This window comes from Aristolochia californica, unplaced genomic scaffold (genome assembly GCF_029961685.1).
Source record: "Aristolochia californica isolate CCGP_79_NKW_82.1479 unplaced genomic scaffold, dmAriCali1.0.hap1 SCAF_4, whole genome shotgun sequence".
NCBI classification, from domain to species: Eukaryota; Viridiplantae; Streptophyta; class Magnoliopsida; order Piperales; family Aristolochiaceae; genus Aristolochia; species Aristolochia californica.
In genome coordinates, this window is record NW_027182103.1 from 46,922,955 (window position 1) to 46,936,304 (window position 13,350).

A 13,350-nucleotide genomic window follows, 5' to 3' on the forward strand; every position below is an offset into this window, starting at 1 on the left:
AACAAGAATTTAAAAGAACCGTTTCTAGTAATTAAATACTAGGTAAATTAAACTAAGAAGACTGATCATGTCTCTAAATCTGCAAATGGATTTTACATTTTTTTTCTGCTCAATTTATCGTCTAAATCTTTGATTGTCTACAAAGAGCAGATTTTAAGTTTCAAGGAGACGAGCAAAACGTTTGTCCTCAGGGGCTTCGTTTGAGAGGAGAAATCGCCGTGAAGAACCACTAGTATCCTGTACAAGAAAGAAGAGAAAAGTAAAATCTCAGATGCAGAAGCACAGAGCACATGAGCACTCGATGGTAAATAAACTTTCTTGAATGCAAAAGCAGTAAGATCATCAGTAAACAGCAGTTATAAACAGAAGATGTGTCTAGGACAATCAAATCAGAGCGGATACCCAGCTTTGGGTAGTTGCCATGAGTCTACAAGGATATCTTATATGGGTTAAATGTGTTTAAACCGCTGACCCTCTGTATATTGTTCATCTAAATGACTCTCTCAATAAATCATCCAAATTCCTTGAAAAGTCAAGCATTTGGTTTTGGATTGCAGGTGTTTTTTGGACGCAAGGGGATTTTTGTTGGAATAGTGGAAGTCTCTTCCTTCTTTTGTCAAATCATTTATCAGATCTAGTTACTCTCAGGAGGGTTCTAAAGCCCCCGTTAATGATGTTTTTCTATCTTGGGACTCTTTGTCTTTTGGTTTAGTAATAAATCCCTTTCAACATAAAACACACTAAGGGGAACACATGCACGGCTTGTAATGTCAAACGCAGCAAATGCACACAAATAAATTCCCATACAATGCAATCCACCAGTACCAATATCCCCCATATTACAGAAGTTGCAGTGTTCCCTTGTATAAAATAAGGTTATTTTCAGTTTAGAAAGAGAGGGCTATTCAATCTCACGCGCACACTCCCTGCTTCCTCCGATTATAATTAAAGAGGATATCAGGTAGAAGGTAGACCTCCAAGACTTTCCATTCAGAAATCCCTGAAGATCCTCTTGATCAAGTTTAAGAAATGTAGATTATGGCTCACTTAACAACAAATAACACAAGCAGAGCCAGATAACCGCTGGATTTCAGACAAGCCAAAACTACAGAACTAGACAAAGGTAAATATATTTTGAAACTGCTTAAAAATTAACAAGGTCAGAAAAGGCCTTGCTTTTAGAAGAGGTCTGATAAATCCTCTAAAACAAACACTCACATGCAAGTGAAAGAGGTGCCATATAGACTTTTTGGAACAAGTTTCTAGAATGATGACTTTTGCCAACACCTTAGTCACAAAGAGACTCCTAAAGAAGTTAGAATTACTCTTCAAGACTCTTTTTTATTTTAAATGGCAAAGACGAAGAGAATCCTCAAGAAGGAGAATGGCCTTTTTACAAGGAATGACTTCAATCACAAAAAGAAAAAAATCCTCAAAAAATAAAAAATAAAAACATTATTTGCTTTTACTTATGCTCCGAAATGTTTTATATTGTCAGATGTAAACTTCTCAACATAGACAGGCATGATTGACAAGGTGAAACACAAGAAGCGACTATATCTATTTGAGTCACACTGCCAGGCAACACATTTCTTGAAACATGAGCCAATCTTATGTTTTAAATGCCCAGCACCCTCATATGAATAAGTTTATCTTCAATTATTTATGAGCCAGACTGGAAAACAAAATGAGACATCACAGGAGGGGCTGGACCTCCTTGAAAAATCAAATCACCCAGCTTTTGCATCGGCATTTCCTGTTCCAAAAATTTATAAGGATCACATTTGTATACCCCCCCCCCCAAAAAAAAAAAAAAACCCAGCCAAAGTTATGAATAGGTTATTGCAAAAAATAACTTTACTATTTGCTCTGTTTTCATCCATGATCAAGACCCGTATTACCTATAGACTATGCAAAAAGAAACTTGTGAGATTTACTATTCACAAACTTCTCTTGTTCCTGATATTTAATCAAAACAATCACATACAAAGGAACAGCAAGGATTGCAAAATATTCTCCACAGATTCAAGAAAGTACAAGATCTTACAATATCATGTTATTCACTAAGTGAAGAACACGATGTGTAGGAACTGCAAGTAGCATTTTGGATAGGCAAGCATTTGCTTTTTACATAAGAAATACTGATTTAAGAACAATGGCAATCTACTAAATGAAGCATTAGTAGATTGCCATTGATCTTACATCAGTAATTCATATGGGAAAAGCAAATGCTTGCCCATCCAAAATGCTACTTGCAGTTCCTGCATCTTAACAACTAAAATTTGGAAACCATTTTAAAGTAACTCTACCAATGAGTCTCTATGCTAAATAAGAACAAGTTCAATCAGAAGGTTTATCATCATCTGGTTGATATAGAAAATGCATATTTTCAGCTAGCATCAATTTCCAGGAAAACTACATACTGCCTACCGCAGGCATAATCAACAAACCGAATCTCAGTCGACTGTCACACATACAATCAGCTAGCTACCAACCTCAACCATAATCTAGCTAAACAAAACATACTAAAGTACAATGAATCTCCTGTAGCCGCAAATACTCTACTCTTAAATAAGACATGTATCTTTTTCCTCATTTCCTTTTTCAACTTTATCACCAAACTCATTAAGATCCAACAATCTCCTATCAGCTCTGGAGAGGTTAACCATCTCATTGCATCTCAGAGATTGAAACAGTTATCTTAACATCAAACACCTACATTTCAAACACGAATTAAACAATCGAAGAAACAGAGTGCATACATTTGACATTTAATGATAGAACTCAAGGAAAAGGCAAATTTTGGACATATTCTTACCATAAATAGTAAAATAGGCGACCAACCTGAAACTTTGGTCCTAGGCCCAACTCGATGGCCAGAACGCGTGTACCCCGTATCCAGTCTTCCAGTTATCCAAATAAATCACTTTCCTCACCGCCCAGAACGACACCAAGATTGCGAAAAGCATAAACCCTCTCTGCAATTTCTGATTCCTCAAGCGAACGAGCGCATGTGTCACAAACCCTAACAGTAACCCCACCACAGTATACAAGAACCCCACAGCGAAACCCTCTGCTCCAAGCTGCATTCCGGAGCCCTGATGGAAGAAAATTAGCCTTGCGGGGTCATTCCTATCCGCCAAGAACATGGGCGTTTTCCGAATTATATTATACATAGCACCGGCGACGCTGAAGAAGTAAACAAAAAGAGCACCAGCCATCCAGACTTTGTGATCATGGAGAGGTGTCTCCGCAGCAAGGACTTTTTTAATCAAAAAGGGAGTCGAGATAATGAGGCAGACAACTAAAAAGACTAACTGCTTCTTGGAGACCAACGGGGGGCGGATAATAGGCCCGACAGAGACCTGCGTCTTGGACTCAACAAATTCAGCCATGGAATCGGCGAGACGGCTGAAGTCGGACTGATCCATGGGTTCAGAATCTTTGAGGTTCCGGATAGAAGGACCCACATGGCGGACGTGAGGAAGGGAGTTGACGCCAAAAAGAGCGAAAGAGGACTGGGATTCTTTGAACTCGATATCGCAGAAGAAGACCTTGGAAGCGGAAGGAAGGCCCTGGTTATTGGTGATGAAGGAAGAAGCGACAAGTTCAAACTCTGATTTTAGCTCAGTGATGTGGAGATCCGGTTTGTCTCGAAACTGAACGGCGTCGAAGAAGATAATGAACGAATAAGAGCGGGGTTGAGGTATGAGGAATCGTCGGAGTGTAATGTCGTCGAGGTAAATGACTCCCGTTTTCGATTGGGATTGAAGGTGGAGGAGTTCGGCCACTCGGTCAGAATCCGAGTCGGCCAACGCACGAAGACCAAAGGAGGAGACGAAGAGAATGAGAAGGAGAAAGAAGAGAGAATTGACAAAGATCGCCATTTTTGGGTTCCGGAGGAATAGAGAAGACTAAAAAAGAAAATCTCCTTCGCGATAGCAGGTATTGCTAGGTTCTTATTGGGCCAATATTTTTACTGGACCTGAATATCATTTGATTTATTTGGGCCAGGCCTCGGTGTAATATTTATTATACGCTTCAAAACCTGGTTGGACCTGGGTTTAGTCCAGATTCGGATTATGACCCCTTTCAAACAATTAAAATGCATGTCCAGTATTAATTTTAAATTTGATTTACTAAGTTGTCTGCTTTAACCGAAGTTGTTGGCTCCAGGGAGCATGAGAGCTCAGCCCCAACTATCCGATCCGAATCTTTACATCAGTCTTAAAGAAAAGCGTTAGCCTCATCTACAGTTACCTTCTTTCGACGAACGATGCATGGCGTTACTGAAGTAGGAAAGAAGCCACTTTCGCATGATGGAAATTAATCATACAGCCAGATTTTGGATCTTCTTCTCTCTTTCGCCCGTTGCCTTTCATGGAACTTCAAATGGAAGATGGATTTGGAGCGAAGAATGATAGTTTATCGTGCCATCTCCGCAGGCTCATCATCCTTGGGAGGTTTTCGAGCCTCATCCAACAAAAAAGAAATAGATTTGGACCGAGTATGCCAGCTCCTGTACTGCAAAATCTTCTCCATCCGTTCTCTGTGGTTGAAGACGGCGAGACAAAGGCAAAGGTATTCGCCCGACGGAATCAAGTTGTCGCTCATCAAGGTACCTAACGGCCGCCATTAAAATAAGAGGTTTCAGAATCTTTAACAACAAGACGATATTCTCTTTCATGGATCTCCACGCCTTCCCCCACTACCAAGCTCCTTCATCATATTTGGGCAAATTGGAAAGGCATCTCATCAGCTAGGGTTAAGCTTTCTATTGCGTCTATTCTCTCCCACGTGACAATAAAACGCCACCCTTCTCCAACCATTAGGGTTTCTAATTAACCCACTCTTAATGCCACATTTTCTAGGTAAATGTTTGCTATTTCACATTAATTAAGCCTTCCATCGAGCTTGATTTTTTTTAGGGTTAAGTGAACTCAATCTTAGAAAGTTGGTCACAAACCTTTTACCGACTCTGACATGGTTATTTTGTTTTCAGAGTAGGGGTGTTTTCGTCATTAGGCTGACCATTGATGAGATGATACTCGACTGCATCTGACCATCGGATACCAATTTCGATATTAATTGGCGATCCGCAACCCCCTTTTTTTATGACAATTGCCTTGCTGCCATCGGTTTTGGTGGGCGTGGTTCTCAGGTGAGAATTGCTTGCTCCAGTATTCCGGCCAGTTTTGCGACGAGAAAGAGGTAATTTCATAATTTCGATTAGTAGGGAAGGTTAACAGTTAAATCAGTGGATTAGAGCGGCAACTTCTGCCGCCTGGGACATGCTAATTAGTAATTACTGTCGGGTAAAAAGGAGAAAATATTCTCGGGTTTTTCTACCTTTTTTTTCGTTTCATTCCATTTTCGCGGTATTTTTAATTTCTTTCCGGTCTGACCTTAATGAGTACCTTACAAGCAAACTCGAGAACGGTTTTCTATCTCGTTGCGTCCATTCGCCATTAATGGCGCCTCTCCTGTTCTGTTCCTAAAACCTTTCCATTTCAGGGAAGCACAGCAATCCTGTAATTTGGTGTGTAGCAGATCTGTAGCTAATTACCTCTCACTCATCCTCCTCGTGAAGAATTCTCGCAGTGGTCCGACGAGATGCCTGGTCTGGTTTCGCTGAAAACCCCTCCCGACACACCTCCCCTCCAAATCCTAATCCCGAACCAGGTATCAAGCTCTGATCCCCAAACTTCTAAATCCCGATCACCAATTCCTAAAAAGACACCTTCTCCGTCCACTTCCCGTGCCACGCCCTCTCCTGACCGTTCCTCCGGGAAGAAAAAGACCCCCGAAAAGCCCAAGCTCGACGATACCGCTCTTGACAACCCTGACCTCGGGCCCTTCCTGCTGAAACTCGCCCGCGACACGATCGCCTCCGGGGATAATCCGGCCAAAGCTCTAGATTTCGCGATCCGGGCGTCTCTTTCGTTCGAGCGATGCGCGCAGGAAGGGGAACCCAGCCTGGAGCTGATCATGAGCCTTCACGTTCTCGCAGCAATTTATTGCAGTTTGGGGAGATTCGATGAGGCAGTGCCGGTGTTAGAGCGAGCGATTACCGTGCCGCACGCGAGCGACCATGCGCTTGCAGCTTTCTCCGGATATATGCAGCTTGGTGATACGCACTCCATGCTGGGTCAGCTCGATCGCTCGATTGCGTGTTACGAGGCGGGGCTCAAGATACAGATAGAAGCCCTAGGAGAGACGGATCCAAGGGTCGCAGAGACTAGCAGGTATGTCTTGCTTTCTTCGATCTCGGTTTTATATGCGTACGTTAGTGCCTCTGGGTTGAACGTGATAACGTGCGCTAAATTTCTCTCTGGACTCGCTTTTGTCTTCTGTTTTTTCCTTCGTTCAACGCGAAAGCTGACGTGCGCCACTCCTTTTTTCTTCTCTCTTCCCCAACTTCAATGTCGTTTTTGACTTGCTAGGGTTTTAGGGTATAAACAGCACATTTGCGTACGTGGCCAAGCTGGATTCCTTCGGAATCGCTCTGAAATTTCTTTTCGTTATCGTTGTAGCCTACAGAATTCCGGCGTGAGCCGCTCGGTGCATTCACCGATTTTTTCCGTCTTCTTCCGTCGTCTCTGCTGGTCGGTTCCTCGACTTACACTTGAAGGCGTCGTACGGCTAAGCCGACTGATGCGGACATTGGTTAGCGTAACGTGAGCCTGCTGGGCTTGTCTCGTCAGGGTCACTCTATTCGAGATGGTCGTTGAACTGGAAGTAGCATCGTCCGACTGCGGTCGCCTTTTGGACTTCGGAGTGTTGTTCTGTTGCGTCGAGGTCCATGATTCGACGGCTCCTCTCCGATTTTACCGTTACCGTTATTACTTATTACCTCCTTTAACTGCCGTCTCTTGAATGCTTGTCCGGTTGTCCCTCTATTAATGACGATTTAAGATCGCTCCACGTTTGTGGCCCACCATGTCCAACTCTTCCCGTTAGAGATCATCTTTTAAAATGTCTGTCGGTCGACCGTCTAGCTTGCACCTTCCGACAGCGAGGCCAATTTTACACGCCCAGTAGATTTAAATGATTTGGGCCCTCAATCTGCGTATCGTCTCTTTTCTTGTCGAATTTTATGAATTTTGAAATATATATAGCGGGGAGGCTGATGGTTGGAGCTTTGGCAGGTACTTGGCGGAAGCCCACGTCCAGGCCATGCAATTTGACGAGGCGGAGAAACTCTGCCAGAAGACCCTCGAGATCCACCGAGAGCATAGTGCGCCCGCGTCCTTCGAAGAGGCGGCGGACCGTCGGCTGATGGCCCTCATATGCGAGGCCAAGGGTGACTACGAAAATGCCCTTGAGCATCTCGTCCTCGCCAGTATGGCCATGATTGCCAACGGCCAGGACCATGAGGTCGCTGCTATTGATGTCAGTATCGGTGATATCTACCTCTCGCTTGCTCGCTTCGACGAGGCCGTATTCTCCTACCAAAAGGGCCTCACGGTCTTCAAGTCCACCAAGGGGGATAACCACCCATCAGTTGCCTCTGTTTTTGTCCGCCTGGCTGACCTCTACTACAAGACTGGCAAGCTCAGAGAATCCAAATCCTATTGTGAGAGTGCTCTTAGAATCTATGCCAAGCCTGTTCCCGGGACAACCGATGAGGAGATTGCCGGTGGGCTTACAGAAATCTCGGCTATTTTAGAAGCTCTCAATGAGCCTGAGGAGGCACTGAAGCTCTTACAGAAGGCAATGAAGCTGTTCGAAGATGTGCCAGGACAGAGGGGAACAATTGCTGGGATTGAAGCTCAAATGGGTGTCATATTTTATATGGTTGGGAGGTATGGGGAATCTCGCAGCTCCTTTGGGAGTGCGATGTCAAAGCTTAGAGCTGGAGGGGGGAAGAAATCAGCGTTCTTTGGAGTGGTATTGAACCAGATGGGCTTGGCCTGCGTGCAGTTATATAAAATCGACGAAGCGGCAGAATTGTTTGAAGAGGCCAGGGGAATCCTGGAGCAGGAATATGGGCCCTATCATCCTGATACTCTTGGGGTGCTCAGTAATCTGGCGGCTACTTACGACGCACTGGGCAGGTGAGTGTCCCGAGTTTTCTTTTATTCTTTTACTTTATGCTCGTTTACCCTTTACACGCTCAAATTTCTTCATAAATAGGATATTTTCTGCTTATACACCAAAATGTTTTGTAAATCGAAAATGATCTCAATTGCAGTCTTAATATGATTAGTACCATCTCCTTTTCTTCTTCCTTACGCGGTTGTCTATGGAGAGTTTTATTGTCCATGAGGAATCGATGCACTAATCGTGAGTCAAAAGGAGTATCTGCTGTTTCCCTGGAGAAACTATACTCGAAGTTAAAACACTAGTGTGCTTAATAAGCAAAGCTGCTTCGAGTTTGGAATGTTGTCCGCTCATCTGAGGTGATATTGTTGTGTGTTAACAGGGTAGAAGATGCTATTGAGATCCTGGAATACATTCTAAAGGTGCGGGAAGAGAAGCTTGGCACAGCTAACCCTGATGTAGACGATGAGAAGAAAAGGTTGACAGAGCTCTTGAAAGAAGCAGGCAGAGTGAGGAAAAAAAAGGCTAAGTCACTTGAAAATCTCCTTGACTTAAATTCACAAAGGACAAAGAAAGAAGGAACAAAGAGATGGGCAGGATTCGGTTTCAGATCCTGAGATTAATATATATATATTTTCCAATTCTAAATCTCTGTAACATAAAAGAATTTGTACAAGTGGCGGTTTGGAAGAAGAAGATGCCTTTTAAGCTTCCAATTTCTTATTTGCCTTTTTCGGCTTGATTTTTTTATTTGTTTTTTGGCGCTGTAATTGAATGGGTCTTCCTGATGAAAATTTTCAGTTATATGGGTAAATAAGCTCTTTATGCCGGTTCCTAATTTGAGCACCTTGGCTCCGTCTCCCCATGCCTGCTTTTCTATTTCTAGCATTGAAAAGAAACCGACTTGTGACCAATACAGAGTCAAAACAAAGCAGAAACAGTGCAGTTAATGGACAACATGAATCTATTTCTCTCAAGTGTTAAAAAAAATCTTTCCCTTAAACTCTTTAATTAGTGAACAAACGTCATATAATGCTAGAATTGACACATCTAAGATTGTGTTAGTCTGAATGCCTACCTCGGAAGCTGTCTCAGAGACTATCGTTTACATGTGCTCATTTGAGAGCACATAATGCATAACATGGCCTAATACATCTTCCAAAAGAAAGTTCATTTCCATAATCAGTTGAGAAATGAAGTAGATATTGTTCTTTCTCTTTTTCTTGACCAACAAAAGCAATTGGTGTGTACTCACTGCCGCTGATCATCTTCTCTACCATATATAAAACAGGAAAAACAATTTTATATCTGCTAGACATCTCAAAAACTATCTCAATCAGTTCATGTGCTAAACAGAGGAGTAACCACAGTAGAGTTTTACTTTTTAGAACTATAATGGCAGTGGCTCTCAAGGTATTCTTTGCTCTTCCACTAAATAGGAACGGATGGGAAATTCTGAGAACATTGTTCCTAACATTGCCCCTGATGGTCCGAACTTTTGTCAAAACATCTGTGCTATCTCCCATTTTGCCGTGGACTCAACAGCCTATCTTTCTGGCTTAGAATGGAGACATGGTTTACCGAGTCCTGCAATAAAAAAAATAGGTCACAATTGTCCGCCAATGTAATAAAAATTGATCCTATTTTTGTAACCGCTATGTTGATATTCATATATTAAGCAGCTGTGAATTAAAGCATCTCCAACATACGTAAGAAGAGATACAGTTCATTCCACCTGAGAGAGGGAGAGAGAGAGAGAGGATTTTGTGTTTGAGTAGGGGTTGTGAAGGATGCTCCCATAATTTTGAACAAAAGGCCCTACATGACAGACTTCTGAAGCACTGCCTGCAAAGGAAGAAACCTGATTTTACCTTCTTTGGGACTATGTGTGCTCTTCTCGGAGATAACCGGGTCCAGGCTTGAAAGGATCTGATTCCATATATGCCTCCTCACGGGGGAAGCCAGCCTCATTCATACGGTTGCTCAGCACATGCATGATTGCTTTCTTTCTACCACCATACTCATCTCGATTGTTTTCAACATATGATCTGGCTTCTGCAGCCACCTCATTTACAAAATCGAAGCGGTTATCTTCCCTTAGCAGTAACATCTCAACATCCATAGTCATAAGTTTTCCAGTATCTTTTATCCTCCTCATTTGTTCCTCAAGGAAAGGAATCCTCTCCATTTTATATTGTGACTTGTCATCTTTCTTTATCTGAAACATACATAGGCATAATTTAGCACTGCAGACCACAAGAAGGAACCTTATTATACTCTCCATGATGTACCAATAATAGGCCTCAAAAAAAAAGTTTGTTGATTACAATAATAGCCCTAAAAAATTGTTATCAATAGTTACTATTGGCATGGATAAAGAACCCAAAATATTGTGTGTAGGTGTGTGTGTGAAAGAGAGAGAGAAAGAGAGAGGTAGATTTGAACCTCCAACATTTCATAGCATAGTTTGTTTAACAATTATGAGGATTTGACCCAACTGTGGATCTACAGAGTCAAAATACCAAAGCTTTGTTTTATTCATAGAACCCTTTTATGTTTGTGATTATGGGCAGCAACAGAATCCTGGACTCCAAGGTTGAGGCCAAGGGCAGTCCAGCCTGCAGTGGCCATGGCTTCCCTGACATCACTGTCACCTTTTTTGAGTTCAATGTGGGGCCTTCCCTTTCCACCCAAATGTGGTGAGTAACTTAACTGACCTCTCTGGCACCTATCTTATACAATGAAGGTAAAGAAACCAAAAGTTTTTTTCTTGTACCAATGCAGCCTCAAATACCAATCAGAATAACAAGGACAACAACAACAATAACAACAATAACAGTCATCACCACCACCAAAACAAAAGAGGAATTTTCCTCATCTGAATATGAGAAAAAGTAGTAGAACAACCTGATTACACCTTAACCCAATTTTGCATGATAATGACTACTGACAGAACATAGTAAGAAGCAGGTTTCTTCTCCTTTGTTCTAGTACAACTTAGAAAAAAGTTTGTCGTACATAATAAATTATGTATAGCAGTATATCATAAAGTAGGTTCAGTATTCTGGTTACCATCAATGTTTATTGAAGTACTTAATAGAGAGTTATTTGGCATTGTATAACTATTTTTCTCTTAAGGGAAGAAAAATTCATCTTAACTAATTTGTTCACTTGTTATTCTTGAAAGTGATCATCATATCCCAAGATAAATAATCTGTCCTTTGCCTCTCATCATTGTACCTCTTTGATGCAAACAACCATATCTATAACTCTGACTCAATTTGATTCTATAAGGCACACTGTAGAGGGCAGCAAGATTTTCATCCATCAACTTCTTCTGTTTCAACTACTTTTCAGAGATCATCTCACAATTTGGTATTATTTTAACTTCTGTTTCAACAATTTTTTTACCTTAGCAGTGATCATCTCACAATTTGATATTATTTTAACCTATACATTTAATATCTCAAACATGACAACTACAGCCCAATCTACATGTTTCTTCCTATCTTATGCAAGCAAAAAAGGCAGAAACGTGTCATTGTAACAGCTGAATACACTTACTAATAGTTTCCACCATCAAGCAATTTCAGAATGTGCAACTGGATGAAAGACTTTTAACAGCATATCCATCTACAAGTTGCCCGAAACTTCTCATCTTTCACTTACTGAAATTATGCGTCATAAAAATGACATCCAATCACTCCAAATAAAGCTTATCATACCTTGGGGAGATTTCCTCACACTATAGATAAGGTAATGAGATTTCATGAATGTGGATAGATCGAAATGGCAAAATCTCTAATCACATAAAATTTTCTTTGACAGCTTATTGAGGTGTGACTGACAAGTTCCATTTGACATTAAGTTATGTGCTTGTCAGGCATCTAGTAAAATCTACAAAAGTTTTTGAGAATAGAATTCCCCAGAAGAATGAAAGTCATAGGCTGATTGCCACCATCAAGAAAGAGTTGCTTGAGCATTTTGGTGGTGACAAGTTCTTCAAGCTTTAATGAAGAGCACAGACTCTAGTAGTCTACAGTGCCTCGGTTTCAGAGCCTACGTTAGACTACACTATGTGAAAAAATTCTAGAATTAAGTTGCTTGAGAAAAACTGCCACGACTCTGATTGCAAAACCACAGAAACAAATTGTCTAAAAAAAGGTACACATTGTACACTCGAGTTGATTTCCTTGAAATCAAAATTATGCACTGTATTGAGTTGTAGACTTTTTAAAGACTACAACAGTAATAGCATAATACAGCTTATGGTGATAGTCCAATCGCTTAATGCTCCCTACTACAGAGAGGAAAAGCCAGATTTTCTCCGAAGTTCCTATGAAGAACTCCAAATTTGCCTGTTTTGCAGAAAGCAATTTATAAGGTGGAGTTCCAGTTCCACTCAGTACCAATTCAAACGTACTCGGGTAGTTTCTTCTTACTGGTGCTTTCAAGTTTGTAAGTAATTCACGCAACTCTGTTGCAAACATTTCAACGAAGGTATTGGGTTGATAAATGCATAGATGCTTTAAATCAAATGCCGCTTATGGCAATCTGAACTTTAAAGGAAATCCCTAAACGATCCAAAATAATCCTAGGGAAATGTCGATTCAAAGATTTCGATAAATGATAGGACAATAAAGCCAGTTCTTGTCGTTCATATAGCGTACCAATTTCCTGCGTCGCCATATCCTTCCCCTGTTCCTGCTATCGCCCGGTGATTCCTACAACCAGACACTTGAATCAATTCAAAACAGGTGCATCATACAAGAAGAAAAGTGAGAATTATAGAGAGAGAAAAAAATCAATGACGCGTACTTAAACGTAATGCTCAAAGATAACCTGTTTTTTAGCAGAGAAACTGAAGTTCGGTGGATTTTCTGTTCCATTTGAAATCTTCTGCGAGAGGTGGAAAAAAATAGCATTAGTAACTTTGGAAGGGAGGAAGAAATAAAAAGATGAAGAAAAGTGAATCTCACAGGCAACAGCAAAGGAGAAGGGCAAATAAAATGCCTTGACGATAGTGCCATGGTTGTCACTAGTTCCTGGCCAGCTTTCGTCGATTGAGAAGCCTAGATAGCCCAGATAACAAACGAAGGATAAAGCAGAAAGCAAATTGAATATAAAATATAAAATATAAAATATAAAAACGACCCAATAAGGGTCCATAGCTCAGTGGTAGAGCATTTGACTGCAGATCAAGAGGTCACCGGTTCGAACCCGGTTGGGCCCTTATTAAAAAGTAATATTTTTATTATATCTAAGTTTTATTTACCTGAGTTACTTTTATATGTAATGGTAATGTTA

At 41.1% G+C, this 13,350-nt stretch overlaps 3 protein-coding genes and 1 non-coding gene across 7 annotated transcripts; 2 read left to right on the forward strand and 2 right to left on the reverse strand.

Annotated features, from left to right (window-relative positions):
- Window positions 1-47: 47 nt before the first annotated feature.
- On the reverse strand, window positions 48-3,942 carry LOC137961989 (probable dolichyl-diphosphooligosaccharide--protein glycosyltransferase subunit 3B). 3 transcript variants are annotated; one of them, XM_068808667.1, is made up of 2 exons: window positions 2,819-3,940; window positions 48-237 (listed from the first exon to the last, which is right to left on the reverse strand). In XM_068808667.1, the coding sequence occupies exon 1, from the start codon at window positions 3,885-3,887 to the stop codon at window positions 2,859-2,861; it is 1,029 nt and encodes a 342-aa protein (XP_068664768.1). In that variant the 5' UTR covers window positions 3,888-3,940; the 3' UTR covers window positions 48-237; window positions 2,819-2,858. The 3 variants fall into 3 exon arrangements, with proteins under 3 accessions (XP_068664768.1, XP_068664769.1, XP_068664770.1); XM_068808668.1 differs by having other exon boundaries at window positions 2,845-3,939; XM_068808669.1 differs by lacking the exon at window positions 48-237 and adding an exon at window positions 2,351-2,715 and having other exon boundaries at window positions 2,819-3,942.
- Window positions 3,943-4,197: 255 nt separating this feature from the next.
- Window positions 4,198-8,881, forward strand: LOC137961988 (protein KINESIN LIGHT CHAIN-RELATED 1-like). Of its 2 annotated transcripts, XM_068808665.1 has the most exons (5): window positions 4,198-4,871; window positions 5,003-5,161; window positions 5,515-6,245; window positions 7,149-8,057; window positions 8,426-8,881. In XM_068808665.1, exons 3-5 carry the CDS (start codon window positions 5,614-5,616, stop codon window positions 8,658-8,660), a joined length of 1,776 nt encoding a protein of 591 aa, XP_068664766.1. In that variant the 5' UTR covers window positions 4,198-4,871; window positions 5,003-5,161; window positions 5,515-5,613; the 3' UTR covers window positions 8,661-8,881. The 2 variants fall into 2 exon arrangements, with proteins under 2 accessions (XP_068664766.1, XP_068664765.1); XM_068808664.1 differs by lacking the exons at window positions 4,198-4,871; window positions 5,003-5,161 and having other exon boundaries at window positions 5,434-6,245.
- Window positions 8,882-9,049: 168 nt separating this feature from the next.
- On the reverse strand, window positions 9,050-13,093 carry LOC137963892 (protein PLASTID TRANSCRIPTIONALLY ACTIVE 7). Its single transcript, XM_068811123.1, has 5 exons — window positions 13,023-13,093; window positions 12,886-12,942; window positions 12,714-12,767; window positions 9,915-10,261; window positions 9,050-9,630 (listed from the first exon to the last, which is right to left on the reverse strand). The coding sequence occupies exons 1-4, from the start codon at window positions 13,071-13,073 to the stop codon at window positions 9,926-9,928; spliced, it is 498 nt and encodes a 165-aa protein (XP_068667224.1). The 5' UTR covers window positions 13,074-13,093; the 3' UTR covers window positions 9,050-9,630; window positions 9,915-9,925.
- A 111-nt stretch (window positions 13,094-13,204) lies between these two features.
- TRNAC-GCA (transfer RNA cysteine (anticodon GCA)) lies at window positions 13,205-13,276 on the forward strand. Its single transcript has one exon. It is a non-coding gene; the product is annotated as a tRNA-Cys (tRNA).
- Window positions 13,277-13,350: the final 74 nt, after the last annotated feature.

Coding starts and splice junctions, on each gene's coding strand:
- LOC137961989 (XM_068808667.1), bottom strand. CDS start 3,887: ATGGCGATCTTTGTCAATTCTCTCTTCTTTCTCCTTCTCATTCTCTTC.
- LOC137961988 (XM_068808665.1), top strand. CDS start 5,614: ATGCCTGGTCTGGTTTCGCTGAAAACCCCTCCCGACACACCTCCCCTC. Junction 6,246..7,148: donor AGGGTCGCAGAGACTAGCAG/GTATGTCTTGCT, acceptor GAGCTTTGGCAG/GTACTTGGCGGAAGCCCACG. Junction 8,058..8,425: donor ACTTACGACGCACTGGGCAG/GTGAGTGTCCCG, acceptor GTGTGTTAACAG/GGTAGAAGATGCTATTGAGA.
- LOC137963892 (XM_068811123.1), bottom strand. CDS start 13,073: ATGGCACTATCGTCAAGGCATTTTATTTGCCCTTCTCCTTTGCTGTTG. Junction 12,943..13,022: donor CTTCTCCTTTGCTGTTGCCT/GTGAGATTCACT, acceptor CACCTCTCGCAG/AAGATTTCAAATGGAACAGA. Junction 12,768..12,885: donor GTTTCTCTGCTAAAAAACAG/GTTATCTTTGAG, acceptor GTCTGGTTGTAG/GAATCACCGGGCGATAGCAG.